Source organism: Arabidopsis lyrata, assembly GCF_000004255.2.
Source record: "Arabidopsis lyrata subsp. lyrata unplaced genomic scaffold ARALYscaffold_5, whole genome shotgun sequence".
In the NCBI taxonomy this organism is placed as follows: Eukaryota; Viridiplantae; Streptophyta; class Magnoliopsida; order Brassicales; family Brassicaceae; genus Arabidopsis; species Arabidopsis lyrata.
The window spans coordinates 18413654-18438525 of NW_003302551.1; the positions used below are offsets into that span (position 1 = coordinate 18413654).

Here is a 24872-nt window from a genome sequence, read left to right on the forward strand (position 1 = left end):
GGTTGCCGCATCTTTGGTTTAAACCCTAAATTTATTGTCGAAGACTTTTTTAGTCTTTTACCCTTTGGGGGATATTAAATTCCTTGCCTACAGCTGCAAGTTGATTATGAGCAAAATCTTTTAAATTATCTGCAATCTATTACTATTATAATTGTGGGATTCTTAAGAACATGTCAACAATTGGATCAAACCTATCATTCGTTGAACCACACCCGAAGATTCTGGAGCTAACAGCAACTTCGCTCTCCCAATGGTTTAACAAATACGGAAGAACTGGATTTGCTATGAAAGATCGAATTAAAAAAAATTATAAAAGATTTCACAATTCAACAACTGAGCCAAAAAGATTTGGTAGGTTAGACAATTCCACAATTCAACAGCTGAAGTAGGTACAAAGTCTTTGTTATTATTGTCTTTGTTCGACAAAAGCTACCAATCAACAGAGCTTAAACGATAAAAGCTCTGTTTTCTAATACAGATTCAAGTATAAAGGTAAATGAATGTTTTGTTTGTGTATATATCCTTGAAAAGAATTGGGATCCCCTCACAGTTTCAGCTGGTTACATCCTCTCAACGATGCATAAAGAGGTTGAGATTTTCTGAAACTAACAATGTCTTCGATCTCTATGGATGGTGATACAACTTTGTCCTTGTCAGATGACATTTCCTTCAAATGCTGGTTTCCGTAAACGCATACGCTCAGCGATCTCTTTTTTGGTGCGCCAACCTTTTATGTATTCGTCGAAAAAATCTATCAAATCTTCCTTCTTTAGCTCTCTCAGAGTAGCCACCTAACCGCAAAATAAACCACAATGAGATGTGTTCCCTTCTTGAATCTCTCCCCAGTAAAACAAGGATTCTTCGCTTAAGTTCTTGTGCTTTTCAAGCTTCATGTCTATCAAAGCTGTTACATTGCTCTGAGGAGCAAGTCAATGTTTAGTTCCAGCAAAGCAGATATGATATATAATATCTGGTTGGGCCTCCTCACCTTAAATTCCTCATCGCTCATCTTGTAAAGTTTACTCTCAAGATCCTTGAGTAGTGACTCGACCCTCGAATCTACATGTCCAGGACCCTATTAATGAAAAAAATCAACGGGATTAAGGAGATCTACGTAAACTAGAAAGGGTTATGCAAAGTCCGATGGAAAAGAGGCAAGACAGATTGGTAGTTTGGTACCTTGACTGAAGACTGGATAATGAACTGTACACCATAGACACCAGAGTCGTTTCTGTGTCGCAGAAAAATGATTATTTATGTGTCAACAAGAACTGATCAGGAGCATTCCAAAGGATGAGAAATTCTTATGTACCTTTGAGAAAGTGAAGCGATGTAACCAAGTTGCTCAATCGTTCTAAGCTGGTGAAACGTGGCTTGCTTTGCAATTAGTTCGAAAAGCTGAAGTTTACTATTCATGGAAAATTCATCTTGATGAACCTATTCGTGGTAAACCAATTTCCATTACCAAAAATACGAAGGTCAATAACTCACAAAGAGTCTAAGTAACAAGATCTACAAGAAAAGCTTTATACGATGATGCAACAAACTGGTTGATGATACCACTTAGTTCGAAGGCTATCCTACTAATCTTGTCACAAGTATACCTGAATATAATGCACTAGAGCAGAATTTTCATCGCTGGGGTTTGAGCCCTCTTGATGGTAGAAGTATTTCATTCCTGTTCCGAGCTCTGCAACTCGGCTTGTCAGGAACTGGGATGGATATAACGGACGACAGATAGGTTTTGGATCGTCAAAGAGAACATCTTCAATATGCTTGACCATTGACTCAGCTTCGTCATTCTCAACATTTCCTGAAATGAGTGTATAATTATATAATTGATACCACAACGACTAGAACAAATAAAACAGGAGTAGAGACCAAAGACTATCATACAATGGGGATAATGTTGATACCTGCTATATAGCATTCAACAAATGTCCTCGATAACAACATTGAAACGAAATTCGTCAAGTCTTCAGCTTCCAAATGAGAAAGAGCATCTAGTTCCTCTGTCCAAGGCCAAGTGTGATCTTGTAATACCATTGAGCAGTAACTCATTGCTTGATTATGTGGTTGTCGGAATTTGTAATTTTGGTATGCCTTTATGACCGTTTCCTATCAAAGGATAAGGAAACAGAAAAATCTGGTATCAAGGCTTAATTTAGAAAGAAGGACGAAGTCTACTAACAAGTATACCTTGACAACAGAAAACCTGTCAGGTTTAAATTCGAAGTTTGCTATCTTTTGAATGACAGCTTCCAGCAAGATCCTCAATTTGTGATTAAAGCCAACAAGAGAGAGCTGGATATGAGGAACTATTAGTCAAACATGAAATTCATTGAGAAAAACACACAAGGAAACGTCAGCATCCTTGTACAAACCCACCTCAACCATTGTCCGAAAGACTTAATCCATAGTCAAGACCAGCAGCTTGAGCATAATAAGCTGAAACATACAAGTACAGATTGATATAATAACAAATTACGAAGGCTTATCACCTAATTTGTTCTACAAAAGAGAAATGACGTAAAGAGGTATATCTATCAAATCTTACCATATTCATTCAAATAGTCTACCAGCAACCAAACAAAAAGATTTGAAAGAACTACAGCGTCAGGAGAGCTGACCGCAAGGGGGCAGTTAAAATCCATCTTAACATATGCCTTTGGTTTGAAGAACTTTGTATCAGGCTTGTACCACAATCTTGAGAAGGATGTCTTTCTCAGCAAAACAGGAAATATATCCTGTTCCAGAACTTGATTCTGTGATATATTCATACACTATTCAAAAGACATTTGTAAATTGTAACTAGAGTGTTGGTAGAAACTGAACCTTATCCGTAAACTGCTTCAATGAAAAATCCGTAGGAATGAAGATATTAGGTGTTGGTAGAAACAGGTTTACATCAGGGGCAGACTGCACCCACTCCTGTAATTGTTAAGCACAATTATAAATTCGAGCAGAGGAAAATAAAGCATAAAGGAAATCAATACATCAAAAGCCAACCTGAATGGTGAATTTGGATATCTTCTCAAGAGAATAAGCAGTGTTATACCATGGCTCAACCTTGTCAGTTTGCCCTTCAAATTTATTTGACTCCCAAAAGATTCTACATATATAATGGCATTAGATTCTGCAACAAGACAATCTTACTTGGCCATAAGCCCATAAGAAGGTCAGGATTTCAATACTTGAACTACTATGGAAATATTATGATTAAATAGAGATCACATGGCCGATAGAATAAATCATTTAGCTTGGTGAACACCTATGAATTAGTCAGACATTTAGATACATTTGGTCATTGATTGCTTTTGCGAAGGGTTGCATTCCAGGAACAGAGACTTACCGAACATTATCTGGAGAAAGATCATCGATAACCTTTTGCACACTAGCTGGATTAAATTTCGAAGGCAGTGACGATCCAATCAGCCAATGCTTGGTTGGGTATATCTGAAGAATAAATGCAAAAGGACTCACGAGATAAATAAATATATAAAATTGAAATAAGAAGCTTAGATGGTAGGAAAAATATGACAAGTCGATTCCCTTGAAACAAAGTATTACCGTCATGTTTGATGAATTATTCACTGCATAAGAAAGTGGGTCTATTTTGGCTTGATAATGAAACTCTGCCTCAAAGATAGCTGAGAGCTTCAACAGAAAAAAAAAAAGAAGTATCAATAGGAATACTAACAAGATTACAAGCACAATAGTAGAAAAGGTGGAAACATAGATTGTAAAACTTTAATATTACAGATACCTCATCAAAAATCCACTGGGAAACACCAGATTGTTGTAAAAGGTTAATGTGTCTGAACAACAACCCTAAAATATCTTGCATATGCTCTGTACCCCAAGCAAGAAACAAATCAAACCAAAATCCAGAAAATAATAGGCACTGACTAAACATCAAGCACACCAAGACCATCTATTCAACATAAGAATGTTGCGAGCGTCTAAAGAATATTAAAACAAACAAGAAAGAATACAGAAACCCACCATGGCGAGCATCAGTAAGATTAATCGAAACATTGAAGAAAGAATACTCCATAGTCCAGTCTGGTTCGCCAGCGTACAGTCCCGTTGCCCAACCTGTGCAAGTATTAGCAAGAATTCAGCAAACTATTAGATGTAAAACTAAAAATCTGCCAAAACATTTATTAGTTTGGCCCCAAAGACAACGTACCCAAGATTTTCAACGCATGAAACAAACTTCCTTTGCCTTCATGACCAATTAGATGACCAACGTACGTGCATGGTGCTTCTTCATAATGATGGATGCTAGGAGTTACAGGCCACGAAACAGTAAGATTATGGCCCTGCTTTATAGGAACAGCCTTCACAAGAACCTAGTACCAGTATAAAAACACAACCACCAAAGATACCACCTTAATTGGAAACATTCTAGCATGAGTTTATCTCCGTCTCGTGTAAAGGCTTAAAGCTGAAAGAAGAAACAAAAACCTGCAAATGTTCCTGAGTACACGGCTGACCAGGAAACCGAGGAATTTCCTTGTTGGTGTTTCGAATTTCCTGGAACATCTCTTCCACTAGAAATTTGAGAAAAGAGATGAAAAAAATGTTACATATGTTGATACTTTTGTTTTCTGAAAGTAAAGAAATTTGAGTTTTGAGTTAGATCCAAAACCTACCTTTGCCATAAACAACCAGATGCATGGTGTTGGCAGAATAGTGTTTGTCGTAGAATTTAATAAGTTCACTTCTTGTATCCACTCCATTTGCTTCGGGTCGTACATGAAGAGTATCGATGTTCCCTAAGAAAAAACATCACTTTATTGGCATGAGAAAAAAATTCGGAAGGAGTAAGGACCACTGACTTTTCTTTAGCATCACAACACCAATTAAGAAGAGGTAGAAGATGGACCTGTATTAAATTTGTGATATGGGTGGTCTTCTCTACTTAGATGCTTCTTTAACTGTGTGAACAAGAAGGAAAACAAAACTTATGTTAGATGCTAAAATATAAGTCAACAGACTTGTGGGTTGTCAGATATGCAGGGCTTAGATATAAGTACTACAAGTTCCAGGAAACCTCATTTATCATACTTAGGTACTTTTCCTCTCCATGGATAATCAGTGAAATGCATCCTTCAATGCTAATAACAAAATGGAGAGAAAGAATACAAATATTTGTTCTTGAGAGCAAAGGAAAATACCTGATGCATACGCCAAGAATCAGACAACAAGTTTTTCTGATTCTCTGGATAAGAGAGAACTCGTTAGAATTTTTAAGTTTAAGAAACTGAAACAAGAAAGCTATCTCAAAAGGTAAAAGATAGCTAACCAGAGTCAACAGCCTTGATCTCCCTCATGGTGGCATCAGCTGACATCAATGGTTTGATAAAGAACTGTGCAAACCTGGTTATGGGCAATAACGTAACATAAGTATCAAACTGTATCAGAAGGGAAATCAGACAAGATCAGTTAGTAAATGGAAAAAAAAAAATGCAAGTCTACCTGTCCAAAGCCTCATCAAAAGAATCAGTGTTGATATCGAAATGGTAATTTGTATGTTCAGTGGATGTATAAGCATTTGTTCTCCCTCCATGCTGCAAACAAATGATTTCGAATAAGCACATTCCAATTTTCGTTCCTCAACTTAATAGAAGAGACACAATTATGATCAAGTTTGTATTCCAGAGCTGGATAAGAACGTTACCTCTGTTATGTACTTGGAGTAACTATCTTCCTCAGGGTATTTTTCACTTGCATAAAACAGCATATGCTCTGACCCCCCCCCCCCCCCCCCCCCAAAAAAATAATAAAACAAAATCAGAAGAATTAAAAATCAGAAGTTATCGATCACCATGGCCATCAAAATCCACATTTTACAAAATCGACTTTAATATAGAGGAAAGAGTTACTAAGTCACCGTTTTATTAATACAGAACTGGTTCAGGTCAGTGATTGAATCCTGCTATGGAGAAAATCCTTAAAACTGATTTACATTCTTAGAAAGAAAAAAGGTCGTACCAAGGAAATGAGCTAGCCCTTCCAACCCTTGTGGGTCCGAGAAAGATCCAACGCTAACGTTCAAAGAAGCAGCACACTAGAATGAATGAAGCAGGTAAACACAGATAAAATTTCAGCTCTTGTTTGTTTTAGCAGCAAAATTATAACAGGAATCGAGTTTTACCTTGTCAGTCTCTGGGTCGCTGATTAGCAACACCTCCAGCGAATTCTTCAGAACAATCCTCCTATAGTCTCTCTTGTCAGTGCGTGGCTTCAGTATTTCGCCACCTTTATCGGCCGCATTCGTGGCCGCAGCGGCGTTCTCAATCGCCATCGATGTTGGATTACTTTAGCTGAATCTTTGCTATATAATATAACCAAGTAACGTCTTTCTTTTTCTTTTTCTAAACTTCAGAGGGAGAGGGAGCTCAGAAGAAATTATCTGGTGTGGTATAGTCTACGTCTGATTTTATCAACGGTCTATATACATCATCAGATAATAGTTGTAGAATCCTTAATTCTTAGGATCTTATTTCCATTATACTTGTTATTAATTTAATTGCAAACTTATCATAAGGTTTTTCTTGGAAAGTCTTAATTAATAAAGTGGGAATTTGACTTTTCTTTTTCTGTTATTGTGCTAATAAGGTTGTGTTGTGTTGATCTCTTACCTTACTGAGATAAGGACAGAGACGTTCTAGGAAAAGAGACATTAGTGGGTTGGAGGTGTTCCGTGTTTATCTATAGAAGGTAGAAGACGCTTTCTTCTTTGTGGATATATTAAAACTTGTACGTAGAAGCTTTAGTCTATCTTGTTCTTGTACTTGTCTTCATGATGTGATCTAATCACCTTGTTTACAGCCAAAAACCAACCGATACCTCATCAAAGATGTGTCATCTCTATATTCTTTATTAAGCTTCTGCACTTAAATTTTAATATCTAATCTCTCTCGTTGGGTTCGAAGAATTATTTAAAAGTGGTTCCACGATTCATCTATAATCAAATATCTTTAAAACTCTGTTTTCTAACAAACCACTTGAATGCAGGTTCACATTTTGGTATATGAGTGTGAGTGTATAAATCTATGAAATGTGTCGGGACCTCATCACAGTTTCAGCTGGCTGTACATCCTTTCAACGATCCATAAAGAGGTTGAGACTTTCTGAAACCAACAATGTCTTCGATTTCTATGGATGGTGTTACAACTTTCTCTTTGTCAGATGACATTTCCTTCAAATGTTGGTTTCCGTAAACGCATACGCTCAGCGATTTCTTTTTTGGTGCGCCAAACTTTATGTATTCGTCAAAGAAATCTATCAATTCTTTCTTCTTTAGCTCTCTCAGTGCAGCCACCTGATTACACAACAAACCCCAACTTCATCGGTCAATAGGCTGTGTAACGCAAGTACAAGGTTCTCAATTCAGAGATTGCTAGGAAGTAGTTGGAAAGAGGTGCTTTGTCTATTATTACCTCTGCATCTTTGCGGTTGAATTTAAGTGTCCCTTTTTGAATCTCTCCCCAGTAAAACTGGGATTCCTCGCTCAAGTTCTTGGGTTTATCAAGCTTCATGTCTATCAAAGCTGTTACATTGCTCTGAGGAGCAAGTCAATGTTAAGTTCCAGCAAAACAGATATGATGTATAATATCTGGTTGGGCCTTCTCACCTTAAATTCCTCATCGCTCATCTTGTAAAGTTTACTCTCAAGATCCTTCAGTAGTGACTCGACCCTCGAATCTATATGTCCAGGACCCTATTAACAACAAACTCAAAGGCGATTAATGCATTAACTAGAAAGGGTTATGCAAAGTCCGAGTGGCGGAGAGACAAGACAGTTTGGTAGTTTGGTACCTTAACTGAAGATTGAATAAAGAACTGTACACCATAGACACCAGAGTCGTTTCTGTGTCGTACAAATGTAATTAGTTATGTATCAGCGATAACTCAGGAGCATTCAAACGTATGAGAAATTCTTATGTACCTTTGAGAAAGTGACGTGATGTAACCAAGTTGCTCGACCGTCCTAAGCTGGTGAAAAGTGGCTTGCTTTGCGATAAGTTTAAAAAGCTGAAGTTTGATATTCATGGAAAATTCATCTTGATGAACCTGTCCGTGGCAAACCAATTTCCGTTAGAAAAAAACCAAGGTCTACAAGAAGAAACCTTCTACACTCACGATGAGTCTAAGTACCAAAATCTACAAGAAGAGAAAAACTGGTTGATGAGACCAATAAGATCTACTAATCTTGTCAAAAATATACCTGGATATAATGCACTAGAGCAGAGTTTTCATCGCTGGGGTTTGAGCCTTCTTGATGGTAGAAGTATTTCATTCCTGTTCCGAGCTCTGCAACTCTGCTTGTCAGGAATTGGGATGGATATAACGGACGACAGATAGGTTTTGTGTCGTTAAAGAGAACATCTTCAATATGCTTGACCATTGACTCAGCTTCGCTCTTCTCAACATTTCCTGAAACGAGTTTCTAATTATATCACTGACACACTACAAAGACTAGAACAACAAAAAAAGGATTATAGAGACCAAAGACTATATCATACAACATGGATAATGTTGACACCTGCAATATAGCACTCAACAAATGTCCTCGATAGCAACATTGGAACGAAATTCGCCAAGTCTTCAGCTTCTAAACAAGAAAGAGCATCTAGTTTCTCTGTCCAAGGCCAAGAGTGATCTTGTAATACCATTGAGCAGTAACTCATTGCTTGATGATATGGTTGTCGAAATTTGTAATTTCTGTATGCCTTTTTGACTGTTTCCTATTATATAGGATAGGAGGGAAGCAGAAAAACATGGATTATTTAACAAATATGGTACAATGCTTATTGGTTAATATCTCTATCCATGTACAAAACCTGAAAAAGGAGACTGTCCTAATTTAGAAAGAGGGACGAAGTCTACTAATAAGGTTACCTTGATAACAGAAAACCGGTCGGGTTTGACTTCAAAATTTGCTATCTTTTCAATGACAGCTTCCAGCAAGATCCTCAATTTGTGATTAAAGCCAACAAGAGAGAGCTGAAAATGAGAAACTGTTAGTCAAACATGAAATTCGTCGAGCAAAAGACACAAGAGAACGTCAAAATTTTGTACAAAACCCACCTCAAAACCATTGTTAGAAAGACTTAATCCATAGTCAATACCAGCAACCTGAGCATAATAAGCTGAAACATAGAATTACAGATTGATAAAATAGTTTTCCTGATATAATAACTAACTATGAAGGCTTAACACCTTACTCTAGTTTTATTTCGTTCTTCATTATAGCATATTTTAACTTGTCTTAAAAGAAACACATATGAGATGCAATATAAAGTAGCAGACTCGTCATCTCGATAATCAAAATGAGTACTGATATTGTATAAAAGTTTTGCGATTCGAAGAGAGCTATAAAGAACTCCCAGCAGAACTATCACATTTTACGTGAGACAACTTTGGAAACTGACCCTCTAAATTAATAAAATTCGATTGACCTTTACTTGGAAGTCAACCTTGCCTTTCAGAAGATTGGTTCCACATACTTAGCAAACAGTTTGTCTTGTGTAAATGTCTAAATAACGCTGTAGTTAAAAGAGAAATAACAAAAAAAAGGTCTATCTATCAAATCTTACCATATTCATTCAAATAGTCCACCAGCAACCAAACAAAAATAGTTGAAAGAACTGCAGCGTCGGGAGAGCTGAGTGCAATGGGGCAGTTGAAATCCATCTTAACATATGCCTTTGGTTTGAAGAACTTTGTATCAGGCTTATACCACAATCTCGAGAATGATGTCTTTCTCAGCAAAACAGGAAATATATCCTGTTCCAGAACTTGATTTTGTGACATAAGACAACTGCTTCATACACTATTCAAAAGACATTTGTAAACTGTAATTAGAGTGATGGAACTGAACCTTATCATCAAAATCCTTCACTGAAAAATCCGTAGGAATGAAGACATTAGGTGTTGGTAGATGCAGGTTTTCATCAGGAGCAGACTGCACCCACTCCTGTAATTGTTAAGAAAAATTATAAATTCGAGCAGAGGAAAATAAAGCATAAAAGGAAATCAATACATTAAAAGCCAACCTGAATGGTGAATTTGGTTATCTTCTCAAGAGAATAAGCAGTGTTATACCATGGCTCAACCTTGTCAGTTTGCCCTTCAAATTTATTTGATTTCCAAAAGATTCTACAAATATAACATCTCGCTATGAGTAGTCAAGATTTAAATGCTTAAAGTAGAGATCATATGGAGGATAAAAATATTTAGCACCGTCCTCGGAATAAATAGGACAGACACAAATTTAGAGAATAGTAGGCAGCAAGGCAAAATAATCCATTAGGTCATCAATTGCTTTTGCAAAGGGATGCATTCCACGAACAGAGACTTACCGAACATTATTGGGAGAAAGCTCATCTAGAACCTTTTCCACAGTAGCTGGATTAAATTTAGATGGCAGTGATGATCCAACCAGCCAATGCTTGGTTGGGTACATCTGAAGCATAATTGGAATAAGACACAGAAGTTAAGAAAAAAAAGTGAAATGTTTAGCCACGAACCAGGTTTCCGAACTTCAGCCACAAAGAAAATAATGAGAAGTAGATTGAACAGCTGAAAATACTATTACCTTCATTTTTAATGAAATACTTTTGGCATAAGACATTGGGTGTATTTTGGCTTGATAGTGAAATTTTGCCTCACAGATAGCTGAGAGCTTTAACAACAATAACAGATGTATCAAGCTCTATAAGAACACTGAATCAATAGGAATACTAGCCAGATCAAAAAGCAGACAACAACAACAAAAAAAATGGAAACATATGTCCTAGAAATTGTACCGCTTGATAATACCAGTACCTCATCAAAAATCCACTGGGAAACACCAGACAGTTGTAAAAGCTTAATTTGTCTGAACAACAACCCTACAATATCTTGAATATTCTCTGTATACCAAGCAAGAAACAAATCAAACCAAATCCAGAAATATCAGGTACTGACTAAGCATCAAGCACACCAATACCATCTTATCAACAAAAAAGAAAGATTGTTGCAAGCTTCCGTAGAATATTAAAACAAAACAGGAGAGAATACAGAAACCCACCATGGCCAGCATCAGTAAGATTAATTGAAACATTGAAGAAAGAATACTCCGTGGTACACCCTGCTTCACCAGCATACAGACTCGTTGCCCAACCTGTGGAAGTATTAAGATAAATAAAGGAAAACTTACTAAATGCAGAACTGCTGATACATAGGTCTGCATCACAAAATTAAGTAAACAAGAAGTTGAGCAAATGTTTTTGAAGTAAACAAGCAGTTGAGACACACTCTTCTGGCCATGGTGAATAAAAACTGGAGAATAAAGGTCAAGCAAGAAACACCTCAATAAAATACAGGGGAAACAACTAATCTTTAAGATTTCTCGTAACTATTATCCGAGACAACTTATCCTCCAAAAAAGTAAGATATCATTCTGAGAAGCAGAAATAGAGAGCCGAAGACTACCACATCTTTTCAAATTTTTACCTTCCAAAACATTTATTAGTTTGGGCCCAAATAAAACCTACCCCTCATTTTCAAGGCATGAAACAAACTTCCTTCGCCTTCATGACCAATTAGACGACCAATGTACCTGCATGGTGCTTCTTCATAATGATGGATGCTAGGAGTTACAGGCCATGAAACAGTAAGCTCGTGACCCTGCCTTATGGGAACAGCCTTCACAAGAACCTAAAACCAATGAAAAACACACCACCACCGAAAACACCACCTTAAACATTTTAGCATGAATTTATCTTCTCATATAAATGCTATAACTGAAATAAGGAGCAAAAACCTGCAAATGGTCTAGAGTACACGGCTGACCAGGAAATCTAGGAATACTCTTGTCGGTGTTTCGAATTTCTTGGAATAACTCTTCCACTAGACCTTGAGTTTTATCAAGGTTTTCTGAAGACATCCAGAGAAAAGAGATGTATAAATGTTATATATGTTAATTCTGTACTTTTTTTTCTGAAACTAAAAGAAAGTTGAGTATTGGGTTAGCTTCAAAACCTACCCTTGCCATAAACAACAAGATGCATGATGTTGGCAGAATAGTGTTCATCATAGAACTTAATTAGCTCAATCCTTATGTCTATTCCTTTTGCTTCAGGTTGTACACAGAGAGTATCCATGTTACCTAAGCAAAATTATCACTTTCTTAGCAGGAGAGAATAAATAGGACGCGACCAATTTAGAATAGTTCAAACATGAATGAACCTGTGCTAAATTTGTGATATGGATGGTCTTCTCTACTTAGATGCTTCTGTAACTGTGTCAACGAAAAAGGAAGACAAAACTCAAGTTAGATGCTATATACACATCAACAGACTTGTGGGTTATCAAATATGCAGGGCTTAGTAGAAGTACTACAAGTTCAAAGGAAAAACCTCATTTTTCATACTTAAATGTACACATCCAATGCTAATAACTAAATGGATAGATAAATACAAGTAACCCATATAATTGTTCTTGAGAGCTAGGGAAAATACCTGGCGCATACGCCGAGAATCAGTCAACAAGTTTTTTTTATTCTCTGGATGAGAGAGAACTCATTAGAATTTGTTGTATCAACAAAAATGAACAGGAGAGCTATCAAGAAATTGAAAAGCTAACCAGAGTCGACAGCTTTGATCTCCCTCATGGTGGCATCAGCTGACATAAGTGGTTTGATAAAGAACTGTGCAAACCTGGTTTAGGCAATAACAGAAAATTTTGACACTGTCAAAAGGAAAATCACATAACATTAGTAAGCAAGATAGAAAGAAAAAAAAAAATTGCAAATCTACCTGTCCAAAGCGTCATCAAAAGAATCAGTGTTGATATCAAAATGGTAATTTGTATGTTCAGTGGATGTATAAGCATTTGAGCTCCCTCCATGCTACAACAAAACAGAATTCCAGTAAGCACATCATATTCTCTTGATTTAATAGAGAAGCACCAATACAAGAACATCAATTATGTATTACCTCATTGACATACTTGAACAAACCATGTTCCTCAGGGAATTTTTCACTTGCATAAAATAGCATATGCTCTTGATCCCCGGAATATAATAGAACGAGCAGCATAAAAGATCACATGTTATTCACCAAAATCGACATTAAAGGAAACAGTTTATAAAGAGAGAACTGACTCAATCTCTTTCTCAGTGACTGAACTCTGCTATGAAGACATCATTAAACTAATTTGAATTCTTAGAAGTGGAAAAATAAAAGTACCAAGGAAATGAGCTAGCCCTTCCAATCCGTCCGGGTCCGAGAACGACCCGACGCTAACGTTCATTGAGGCAGCACACTAAAAAGCAAACGACACAGAGGAATCTTCATGAATTTATCATCCTGTACCATTGGAATAGAGAATCGAGCTTACCTTGTCAGTCTCTGGGTCGCTGATCAACAACACCTCTAGCGAATTTTTGAGTACAATCCTCCTATACTCTCTCTTGTCCGTACGTGCCTTTAGTATCGTGTCACTTCCATCCGCCGTCGCCGTCGCGTTCTCCGTTTCAACCGCCATCTCCCTTCGATTACTTTGGGAAAGTTTTAGTCTACGCTGAGTCTTCTTCTTTGCTCTTATGAATGTCTAACGTCTTTCTTTTAGTAAGAGCAGAGAAGAATTATCTTATGTGGTACAGTCTACGTCTGACTAATATCAACGGTGAATGTTTTCCCAAGTAATACAGATCCAACGGCGATTACTTGGGTCTTCGCTAGGCTGGGTCTTCGCTAGTATTAAGTATGGTCCAACGTCTTTCCTTTTGTCTCTAATCTAGTGTCATTCTCCACTGTGGTTAGAATCTGCGTCTGACTATTATCAACGGTCTTTATTTTCCCAATTAATAGAGATCCAACGGCGCCAAGCACAGATTTCGTCAAACAATGCCAAGTTACCAACTCCAACGTTGATTTGTTGTAGTAAGAGATAGGGACCTAAAGAGTAGTTGAATATGATAACTATGAAAAATAAGTATGCTATATTGAATAACTATGCCATAAATTTTCATCGAATAAAATTTTGGCCTATGTGTGTTTGTAATTATCTCTGAATAGAATTGCGACCTCCTCAAAGTTTCAAAGACCCGTAAAGAGGTTGAGACTTTCTGAAACAGACAATGTCTTCGATTTCTATGGATGTTGATGGTATTTTGTCTTTGTCATTTGCCATTTCCTTCAAATGTTGGTTTCCATAAACGCATATGCTCAATGATTTCTTATTTGGTGCGTCCAACCTTATGTATTTGTCAAGGAAATCTATCAATTCGTCCTTCTTTAGCTCTCTCAGTGCAGCCACCTAAGCATGAAGCAAACCCCAACGTTGGAGTTCTTAATTCAAAGAATTGGTTGGAAGGAGTTGCAAAAGGAGGAATTACCTCTGCATCTATGCGGTTAAATTTGAGTGTCCCGGCTTGAATCTCTGCCCAGTAAAACCAGGATTCCTCATCCAAGTTCTTGTCTTTTTCAAGCTTCATGTCTATCAAAGTTGTTACATTGCTCTGAGGAGCAAGTCATGTCAGTTACTACATCAATTCAATGTTTATCTCAAGCAAAGCAAATATCATCTAGCTTGTGTCATCTCACCTTGAATTCTTCATCGCTCATATTGTAAAATTTACTCTCAAGGTCCTTTAGTAGTGACTCAACTCTCGAATCAATATGTCCAGGACCCTATCAACGATTAACTCAAAGACAACTAAAGAGATCTGCATCGATTATGCAAAGTCTGAGTGGTAGAGAGGCAATACAAGTTGGTACCTTATCTGAAGATTGGATAATGAACTGTACACCATAGACGCCAGACTCGTTGCTGTGTTGCAGAAAAGCGGTTAGGCATGAATCTAGTAAATATTCAAACACACGAGAAACTCCTATTTACCTCAGAGAAAGCGAAGTGATGTAGCCAAGTTGCTCAATCGTTCTAAGCTGGTGAAACATGGCTTGCTTTGCAATTAGTTCGAAAAGCTGGAGTTTACTATTCATGGAAAACTCATCTTGATGAACCTGTTCGTGGTAAACCAATTTCCATTACCAAGAACACGAAGGTCAATAGAAAGAAAAACTTGCAAAGAGTCTAAGTAACAAGATCTACAAGAAAAGCTTATAGACTTGCAAGAAACTGGTTGATATATACTACTTAGTTCGAAGGCTACCCTACTAATCTTGTTACAACTATACCTGAATATAATGCACTAGAGCAGAATTTTCATCACTGGAGTTTGAACCTTCCTGATGGTAAAAGTATTTCTTTCCTGTTCCGAGCTCTGTAACCCTATTTGTCAGGAACTGGGATGGAAATAACGGACGGCAAATAGGTTTTCGGTTGGTAAAAAGAACATCTTCAATATGCTTGACCATTGACTTAGCTTCTTCCTTCTCAACATTTCCTGGAATGAGACACCGCAACGGCTATAAGAGAAGGAAAAAAATTAGAGACCAAATACAATCATACAATAGGGATAACGTTGATACCTGCTATATAGCACTCAACAAATGTCCTTGATAACAGCATTGGGACGAATTTAGCCAAGTCTTCAGCTTCCAAATGAGAAAGAGCATCTAGTTCCTCTGTCCAAGGCCAAATCTGATTTTGTAATACTAGTGAGCAGTAATTCGTTGCTTGTTCATATGGTTGTTGGAATTTGTTATTTTGGTATGCCTTTGTCACTGTTTCCTATTACAGGACAGGGAAGCAGAAAACATGGATTTGGTAAATCTGGTCACACAGCTTCTTGGATGTAGGAGGAAGTTGTTAATATCTTACCACGTACAGACCTTAAAAAGGAGAGTCGTGGTGATTTTAAAAGAAGGACGAAGTCACTACCAAGTATACCTTGATCACGGAAAACCTGTCAGGTTTAACTTCGAAGTTTGCTATCTTTTGAATGACAGCTTCCAGCAAGATCCTCAATTTGTGATTAAAGCCAGCAAGAGAGAGCTGGAAATGAGAAACTGTTAGTCAAACATGAAACTCATTGAGAAAAATACACAAGGAAATCTCAGCAAACCCACCTCAAAACCATTGTCCGAAAGACTTAATCCATAGTCAAGACCAGCAGTTTGAGCATAATAAGCTGAAACATAGTAAAGATTGATGAGAGCTACAGTATAAAGAAAAATAAAAGATCCAATATGAAGAAGCAGACTCGTCATCTTGATAATCAAAATGATAGTGATAAAAGTTATGAGAATTGAAGAGAGCTAGAAGGAATTCCCAGCAGAACCATCACATGGAAGCATATTATATGAGAAAACTTTGAAAATTTCCCCTAAATTTTATCGTATTGACCTTACTCGGAAGTCGACCTTTCCTTTCAGAGCCGTAGTTCAACATACTTAGCATACAATCTTCTTAAATAATATCAAGAGAAAGCCCTAGTTAATAGAGAAATGACCGAAAGAAGTCTAGCTATCAAATCTTACCATACTCATTCAAATAGTCCACTAGCAACCAAACAAAAATATCCGAAAGAACCGCAGCGTCAGGGGAGCTGACTGCAAGGGGGCAGTTGAAATCCATCTTAACGTATGCCTTCGGTTTGAAGAACTTTTTATCAGGCTTATACCACAATCTTGAGTATGATGTCTTTCTCAACAAAACAGGAAAGATATCCTGTTCCAGAACTTGATTACGTGATATAAGATAACTGCTTATACATTAAAATTTGAAAGACAGTTGTGAATTGTAACTAGAATGTTGGTAGAAACTGAACCTTATCCTTAAAATCCTTTAATGAAAAATCTGTAGGAATGAAGACATTAGGTGTTGGTAGAAGCAGGTTTACATCAGGGGCAGACTGCACCCACTCCTGTAATTGTTAAGCACAAACAAAAATTGAACTTCCTCCAAACAGAATATAAGTTTGAGCACCGGAGAATAAACATGCAAGTATAATCGGATCTTCAAGAAATTAATACATTAAAAGCCAACCTGAATAGTGAATTTGGTTATCTTCTCAAGAGAATAAGCAGTGTTATACCATGGCTCAACCTTGTCAGTTTGACCTTCAAATTTATTTGACTCCCAAAAGATTCTACATATATAATGGCATTAGATTCTGTGACATGACGAGCTTACTAGGCCGTAAGCAGTCAGGATTTCAATGCTTAAACTATCTGTAAATTCTATGAACATGACACATTGGGGACTGAGGGCTGCTTAAAGTAAACCGCCAAAAAGCTAATGGAAATTTTGCATAAAATAGAGATCATATGGCCGATAGCAATAAAAACATTTAGCACCGTCCTCAGCTTTTCTCAGAATGAATGGGACAAATACAAAATTAGCTTGGTGAAAACCTATTGAGATTATAAGACATTTAGAAAATAGTAGGCAGCAAGGCATGCATTCCAGGAACAGAGACTTACCGAACATTATTGGGAGAAAGCTCATCGAGAACCTTTTGTACAATAGCTGGATTAAATTTCGAAGGCAGTGATGATCCAACTAGCCAATGCTTGGTTGGATATATCTGAAGCATAATTGCAAAAGGACACAGAAGATTTTTTCAAAAATATACAAAAAAAATGTCTAGCCAAGAAACCAAGTTCCCGAACTTCAGCCACAGAGATCAAATTTCATATAGGTGAACTAGAAATGCTTGATAAGATTGTAAGAGGTAAACATCTATTCCACTTCTTGTTCATCATAAAGGCCATATACATATATCAAGCAAAAATAGGTATATAAGAAGCTTAAACGATATAAAAAGTATGATATGTGGATTGAACAGCTGAAAAATACTATTACCGTCATGTTTGATGAAATATCCACTGCATAAGAAATTGGGTCTATTTTGCCTTGATAATGAAATTCTGCCTCACATATAGCTGAGAGCTATAACAACAATAACAGATGTATCATAAAGAAAACTAGGCAGATTAAAAGCAGACAGCAACACAAAAGGTGGAAACTTAGTAACACCAATACCTCATCAAAAATCCACTGGGAAACACCAGACTGTTGTAAAACCTTAATGTGTTTGAACAATAACCCTAAAATATCTTGCATATGCTCTGTATACCAATCAAGAAATCAAACCAAATTCAGAAAATATCAGGTACTGACTAAAACATCAAGCACACCGATACCATCTAATCAACATAAGAATATTAGAACAAAACAAAGAAGAATGCAGAAACCCACCATGACCAGCATCAGTAAGATCAATCGAAACATTGAAGAAAGAATATTCCATACTCCAGTCTGCTTCGCCAGCATACAGTCCTGTTGCCCAACCTGTGCAAATATTAGGAAGAATTAAGCAAGAGTCTAGATGTCGAGCTGCTAATAGCCTAATGCACACGTTCACATCATAAAAAATTAAGTAAACAAGCAGCTGAGAAATAAAACCCTATTCGACTAGAATGGAACTTCTCTAGCCAGCTCCACAAAATCCTCCAATGTTACTGTCTAGCCATAAGCTTTTTAGTGCAGCCTATATGACACGCTAAGAAATGGCAGAATTTTTCTAGCTAACATCTACTGTTGAAGCAACAAATAGCTGTAGTTTCTGAAGCACTTCAATAAATATCTGTGAGACAACCTAAAAAGTGTGCGTAGTATTCACAGCAGATAAGAACAAGGAAAATAAAGATCAAGCAAGCAACAACTTCGAAATTCATACAGAGGAAACAATTAATCTTTCAGATTTCTAGTCACTATTAGCAGCAACAGCTTATCCTCCAAAAAATAAAGACATAAGTATGAAAACCAGAATTAGAGAGCTGAAGCCTACAATTACTTTGCAATTTATCTCTTTCAGGTAGAATCTGCTCAAAATTTTATTAGTTTGGCCTTAAAGAAAACCTACCTAAGATTTTTAAGGCATGAAACAAACTTCCTTCGCCTTCATGACCAATTAGATCACCAAGATACCTGCATGGTGCCTCTTCATAATGATAGATGCTAGGAGTTACAGGCCATGAAACACTAAGCTCGTGACCCTGCATTATAGGAACCGCCTTCACGAGAACCTAAAACCAATGAAAGCCACAACCACAGAAGATACCACCTTAGAAACATTCTAGCATGAATTTATCTTCGTTTACTGTAAATGCTAAAGCTAGAATAAGGAACAAAACCTGCAAATGGTCTAGAGTACACGGCTGACCAGGAAATCTAGGAATACCCTGGTTAGTGTTTCGAATTCCCTGGAACAACTCTTCCACTAGACCTTGAGTTTTATCAAGATTTTCTGAAGAAATCCAGAGCAAAGAGATGTATAAATGTTATATATACTAATACTTTTGTTTTCTGAAAGTAATAAAAATCTGAGTTTTGGGTTAGCTCCTAAACGTACCCTTGCCATAAACAACCAAATGCATGATGTTGGCAGAATAGTGTTCATCATAGAATTTAATTAGTTCACTCCTTGTATCCACTCCATTTGCTTGGGGTCGTACATGAAGAGTATCCATGTTCCCTAAGCAAAAATATCACTTTCTTAGCAGGATATATAAAATTGGGAAGGACCACTGACTTTTCTTATGCATCACAGCACCAAATCTTGTTCCATGAACGCCAGTCAATACCAAATAAGAATAGGTCGAAGATAAACCTGTGTTAAATCTGTGATATGGATGGTCTTCTCTACTTAACTGCTTCTGTAACTGTGTCAAAGAAAAAAGAAGACAAAGTTCAACTTAGATGTTACAAACACATCAACAGACTTGTTCAAAAGAAAACCAATGAACAGTGCCAATAACCAGATGGATAGATATAGTACAATTAACCCAGATATTTGTTCTACAGAGAAGGGAAAAATACCTGGCCCATACGCCAAGAATCAGACAACAAGTTTTTCTGATGCTCTGGATGGGAGAACTTGTTAGAATTTGTATTATTAACAAATTTCAACAGGAAAGCTACAGAGAAATTCAAAATTTAACCAGAGTCGACAGCCTTGATCTCCCTCATGGTGGCATCAGTTGACATGAGTGGTTGGATAAAGAACTGTGCAAACCTGGTGAGGCAATAACATAAGAAGTCAAAATGAAAATTAGTAAGCAAGAGAGAATAAAAAACAAACAAATGGAAGTCCACCTGTCCAAAGCTTCATCAAAAGAATCAGTGTTGATATCGAAATGGTAGTTTGTATCTTCACTGGATGTATAAGCATTTGTGCTTCCTCCATGCTAAAAAAGAAAACAGGATTCCAATAAGCACATCCCATTTTCTTCCTAATAAAAGTTTCCTTAAACTAAGAGAAGAGACCGATGGAAGAAGATCAAATTACGAGCAAGATTATATGCCAGAGCTGGATAAGAACATTACCTCTGTAATATTCTTGGAGTAACTATCTTCCTCAGGGTATTTTTGACTAGCATAAAACAGCATATGCTCTGACCCCCCAAAAATAATAAAACGAGCAGCATAAAATCACAAGTTATTCACCATGGCCATCAAAATCCACACTAAAAATCGACTTCAGATCACAGGAAAGAGTTGATAAATCACTGTTTATAGAGACAGTTGAGACTCAGCTCAGTGATTGAATCCTGGTATGAAGAAGAGAAGCATTAAAACACGAGAATAAAAGTACCAAGGAAATGAGCTAGCCCTTCCAACCCTTGTGGGTCCGAAAACGATCCAACGCTAACGTTCATAGAAGCAGCACACTAGAATGAATGAAGCAGGTAAACACAGATAAAATTTCAGCTCTTGTTTGTTTTAGCAGCAAAATTATAACAGGAATCGAGTTTTACCTTGTCAGTCTCTGGGTCGCTGATTAGCAACACCTCCAGCGAATTCTTCAGAACAATCCTCCTATAGTCTCTCTTGTCAGTGCGTGGCTTCAGTATCTCGCCACATTCACCAGACGCCGCTGTCTTCGCCGTCGCGTTCTCCGTTCCAACCAGCATCATCTCCGTTCGATTACTTGGGATTGTTTAGTAGGCATCTCTTATGAATGTCTCTACTACGTCTTTCATTTATTTTCGAAGAGGAAGCAAGCAAGGACAATAAATTATCTAGTGTGGTACAGTCTACTGTCTACATAGGACCCACATGTTGGTAAAGATCCGACGGTGAGAAAAGCCAATTTTTAGTCTTTCTTTTATCGTGTGACTGTGAGGCGAGAAGAAATTATCCAGTGTGGTTTTTTCGTATTAACGGTGTATGTTATCGATGATTGTGAGCCTCTCTCTATGTTTCCAAAAGCTTAATTTGGCAGCCATTTTGAACTGTATATATAGTGAGAACTAAAAGCATATGTTCCATTGGATAGAGGACACTATAATCAGAGGAACTTTCTCAAAGAATATAATATAAACTCTGTGATTGAATGTAAAAGAATAATACAATGTAACTCGTTTATGCTTATATGAGAGGCAAGGACTCTAGTGCTTAACATTTGTGACAAAATTGTCTCAACAAGAACAGAGTAAGTTTGACCTGAAGAGGCAAAAAGAACAAGAGATCTACCCAATGTTGAACAAAATCCATAACAGAAGAAATGCACAATTGGCTAACAAAACAACTCAAAGAATATGGAGTTTCTTTTCTTCCTTTACATGGCTGTGTTACAAAGAATGATACAATCACACAAATATAAAACCACTTCACTTCACTTCCCTTCTTCTAGGCTTTAGAAGTGCCACGATGATCCTTATCGATATGCTTCAATAGATCCACCGGATCACGAAACCCTCTGCTACATTTAGGACAAACATCAACTGTAACTTTGCCACAATTCTGTTTTCCATTCTTCTCTTGCGTTTTCCCTGAATTACCATCACTACCACTCGCAAACTGTAACTTCTGGCTAATATCGTTACCGAGTCTGCTTATACTTGCTTCCGCAGAAGCGAAAAGACTAGACCATCTCGAAGAAGACGATGATGATGATGGTGGAGGAGCTTCTTTTGTGTTTGTACTCAAGAAACCCATGAATGAGAAACTCGAGTCAGGCTTCTTGGGTCCAGAACAACTATGATCAGGTCCAAACCGATGTTTCAAACAATGATCGATGCTGCAATCTCGACATTTTATAGTGTTAGAGAATGTCAAGAGTTCTCTGCATCTTGGAACAGGACATTTCTTCTTCTTGACAGCTTTTTCGTAGTTAGAGGGATCACAATCTGTATTAACATGTTTCTCCCAGGTAATGTTGGGATCTTCGTCAGGGTTTAATCTAACTCCTTTAGCACATAAAGGACAGATAACCACAGTGACATCTCCTCTGTTTCCTTTTGGACAATCGTGTTTCATATAGCTACGATGATCCAGACAAAACACCTTCAATTAAAAGTTTCAAGATATAAGCAAATGAATGATTTCAATCGTTTATCATTTATGGAAATTGATCACAAAGAGAAGTCGATTAGTCTAGATTCAAATCAACTACTGAATTTGAACATAAGAAGAGACGAAATCATTTTCCAGTCTAAATCATATCATGGACTTGAGATTTGGAGAAGCCACGATGATACTCTATTTGGAAAAACCATGGCATTGGGTCATGACACTGTCTGATTCAATTTTGACGGTATCAAAAAGACAAGGGAGAAAGGAACCTGAAGGCAGCGATCGCATGTGAAGGGCAAGAAATCGATCTGTTTGCAATAATCGACGGAGCAGTGTTTCCCTAGATCTGGAAATTCTGGAGTCCCCATTGTTGAGACCGAGCTTTCGACTACAATTCCGAGAAGAGAAATAAGACAAGATAATGGTTAATTAGAGTTTCCCGGCGAGAGAGATACACCGGGAAAAGAAAATCCCCAGATTCCGAAAATTTAGATGAACAGAAAACTCGGAGATACCGGGAAGGAAGAAGAAGAAATTTGTAAAGGAAAGTCAACGTCATTCCATCTTCTTCTTTTCTTCCATTCAAAGTCAATCTTTCTTCTCTGTACCAAAAAAGATTGACCACCAAAATCAAATAAAACTCAGACTGATTTTAGGGCCTAGGCTTTGCTCATATCAACTCAAAAATTGGGCTGCTCACCATTTTAGAAGGATAATAATTTGTTTTTGAAACAATACTCAAAGATGTTGGGAAAGGGCCCATTTATCTAGTCTTTTTGCAAGCTAGTATTCAAAATTACTTAAATGTCTGATAAAACATATTTTCCAGGTACGTAAACTTTGAATTAAACCTTTAAGCTTTAAACACCATATATTTTTGAACGAATTTCCAAAATTCCAAATTTAATTGCTGAGATTTACTGACTTCAAATTCGTATGCTTGAATTCAAAGTGTCAAACAAATATCTAAATTACTAAAGACATTATAACCGAACAAAGCTTTTGATAACACTTTAAATCTCATGTAACAAGATAAAGTGGTATTACTCTACTACGCTTTTGTCTACAACCTCCCTGATCTTGACGCCAGGAGGCGTAAGCAAGTAATCAGTGTGCTCTTGGTATGGTGATTTTGAGAATCTCGTCTCTTTCCAGAATTCCGGTGTAAGGAATCCGTAAGTCTTTTGAAGACAATCAAATGTTGCCTGACCAAAAAACAACAACAATTTGAATTATATTAGTCAGAATTTCGTATAATCAAACCAACTTGAGAGCATTTGGATTCAAGCAACTTTAAAAACAATCTTACACACAAAACTAACAATATAAACCAAATCTTTGAATAAAACCATTGTTCATCAGTTTAGTACTTAAAACCAAACTCACATGCTCAAACCAATAACATTTCAGCTAAATCCTAATCTTCGATATAAATTCACTTAACTGATAATGCTTACTTATTCACTGCCTAATTCAGAGTTCATCAAACCAAAACAGCCATTGTTGAGTACATACCTTAACGAAGTTTCCAAGTGTTTTCGTGGATCCTCTAGAAGAAGTGAAGACATCATCAATTCCGGCGAATTGAAGAACCTTCTTAGGAACTCTAGCCGCCACAATACCAGAACCTCTTGGAGCTGGAACCATACGTACGGTAACAGATCCACATTTTCCAGTTACTTTACACGGAACCGTATGTGGTTTTCCGATCTTGTTACCCCAATAACCTCTTCGAATCGGAACCACAGACAATTTCGCAAGGATAATCGCGCCTCTGATCGCCGTCGCAACTTCCTTGGAGCATTTCACTCCTAATCCAACGTGACCGTTACTATCTCCAACGACGACGAAGGCCTTGAATCTCGTTCTCTGACCGGCTCTGGTTTGTTTTTGAACCGGCATGATTTTCATCACTTCGTCTTTCAATGAAGGGCCGACGAGTAAATCTATGATCTGGTACTCCTTCACTGGAAGAGAATGTAGGTAGATCTGCTCAAGCTGTTTGATCTTACCTTCCTTTACAAGACGACCAAGCTTAGTCACTGGCACCCATTTCTCCTCCTCTGGATCACGACCTGCACGGCGACCACGGCCTCTCGGACCACCTCTTCCACCGCCGCGACCGCCGAATCCACGTCCGAAATCGCCGCGATCACCACCACGTTCCGCCATTGTCAATGCGCTCGATTTTGCGTAGAACGGCTAGAGAATTTGATGCAGTTTTCGGTGAGAAACGGCGGCAAAAAATGAGCCCAATAATAAACTTAGGCCCAATATATGATTCGTGACATGTAATGGACTGTTTCTTGATTCGTTAATTTTCTCTGTCACTTATTATTGCCTGTTTCTTGATTTTCTTGAGATACTTTATTTTGTTAGTGATATTTATATTTACTGAATAAACATTATTGAGCTGACACATTGACATTAAAAAAAAATAAGAAGATGCAGAGATAGAACAAGATGAACAAACCCCACCATTGATATCACCTGCCAAAACTTAAACTGACAAATAAAAAGACAAGATGACCACATAAAAATCTAAATTAGTTACAAGATAAAGTTAATCTATATATGTATAGTCATGATTATCACATTTATGA

General features: G+C 37.3%; 4 protein-coding genes and 1 pseudogene across 6 annotated transcripts; all 5 read right to left on the reverse strand.

Moving 5' to 3' along the window:
- Positions 1-334: 334 nt before the first annotated feature.
- Positions 335-6380, reverse strand: LOC9312491 (annotated as a pseudogene).
- A 552-nt stretch (positions 6381-6932) lies between these two features.
- On the reverse strand, positions 6933-13615 carry LOC9314222 (insulin-degrading enzyme-like 2). The gene is made up of 26 exons (XM_021025825.1): positions 13399-13615; positions 13248-13323; positions 12996-13063; positions 12816-12907; positions 12643-12716; positions 12519-12562; positions 12247-12298; positions 12044-12166; positions 11822-11934; positions 11553-11715; positions 11087-11179; positions 10843-10928; positions 10613-10699; positions 10377-10480; positions 10071-10173; positions 9896-9991; positions 9612-9801; positions 9103-9164; positions 8914-9018; positions 8558-8759; positions 8240-8448; positions 7961-8085; positions 7831-7882; positions 7646-7732; positions 7452-7574; positions 6933-7333 (listed from the first exon to the last, which is right to left on the reverse strand). The coding sequence occupies exons 1-26, from the start codon at positions 13543-13545 to the stop codon at positions 7094-7096; spliced, it is 2916 nt and encodes a 971-aa protein (XP_020881484.1). The 5' UTR covers positions 13546-13615; the 3' UTR covers positions 6933-7093.
- A 359-nt stretch (positions 13616-13974) lies between these two features.
- On the reverse strand, positions 13975-20970 carry LOC9314223 (insulin-degrading enzyme-like 2). Of its 2 annotated transcripts, none has more exons than XM_021025824.1 (26): positions 20730-20970; positions 20567-20642; positions 20299-20366; positions 20068-20159; positions 19914-19987; positions 19792-19835; positions 19583-19634; positions 19325-19447; positions 19107-19219; positions 18836-18998; positions 18169-18261; positions 17953-18038; positions 17773-17859; positions 17391-17494; positions 16954-17056; positions 16736-16831; positions 16446-16635; positions 16035-16096; positions 15856-15960; positions 15495-15606; positions 15201-15409; positions 14902-15026; positions 14781-14832; positions 14607-14693; positions 14399-14521; positions 13975-14319 (listed from the first exon to the last, which is right to left on the reverse strand). In XM_021025824.1, the coding sequence occupies exons 1-26, from the start codon at positions 20886-20888 to the stop codon at positions 14092-14094; spliced, it is 2826 nt and encodes a 941-aa protein (XP_020881483.1). In that variant the 5' UTR covers positions 20889-20970; the 3' UTR covers positions 13975-14091. The 2 variants fall into 2 exon arrangements, with proteins under 2 accessions (XP_020881483.1, XP_020881482.1); XM_021025823.1 differs by having other exon boundaries at positions 15495-15696.
- A 377-nt stretch (positions 20971-21347) lies between these two features.
- LOC9314224 (zinc finger AN1 and C2H2 domain-containing stress-associated protein 13) lies at positions 21348-22885 on the reverse strand. Of its 2 annotated transcripts, XM_021025828.1 has the most exons (3): positions 22785-22885; positions 22539-22657; positions 21348-22260 (listed from the first exon to the last, which is right to left on the reverse strand). In XM_021025828.1, the coding sequence occupies exons 2-3, from the start codon at positions 22635-22637 to the stop codon at positions 21604-21606; spliced, it is 756 nt and encodes a 251-aa protein (XP_020881487.1). In that variant the 5' UTR covers positions 22638-22657; positions 22785-22885; the 3' UTR covers positions 21348-21603. The 2 variants fall into 2 exon arrangements, with proteins under 2 accessions (XP_020881487.1, XP_020881486.1); XM_021025827.1 differs by having other exon boundaries at positions 22539-22881.
- A 321-nt stretch (positions 22886-23206) lies between these two features.
- LOC9314225 (40S ribosomal protein S2-4) lies at positions 23207-24515 on the reverse strand. Its single transcript, XM_002878111.2, has 2 exons — positions 23785-24515; positions 23207-23474 (listed from the first exon to the last, which is right to left on the reverse strand). Exons 1-2 carry the CDS (start codon positions 24439-24441, stop codon positions 23313-23315), a joined length of 819 nt encoding a protein of 272 aa, XP_002878157.1. The 5' UTR covers positions 24442-24515; the 3' UTR covers positions 23207-23312.
- Positions 24516-24872: the final 357 nt, after the last annotated feature.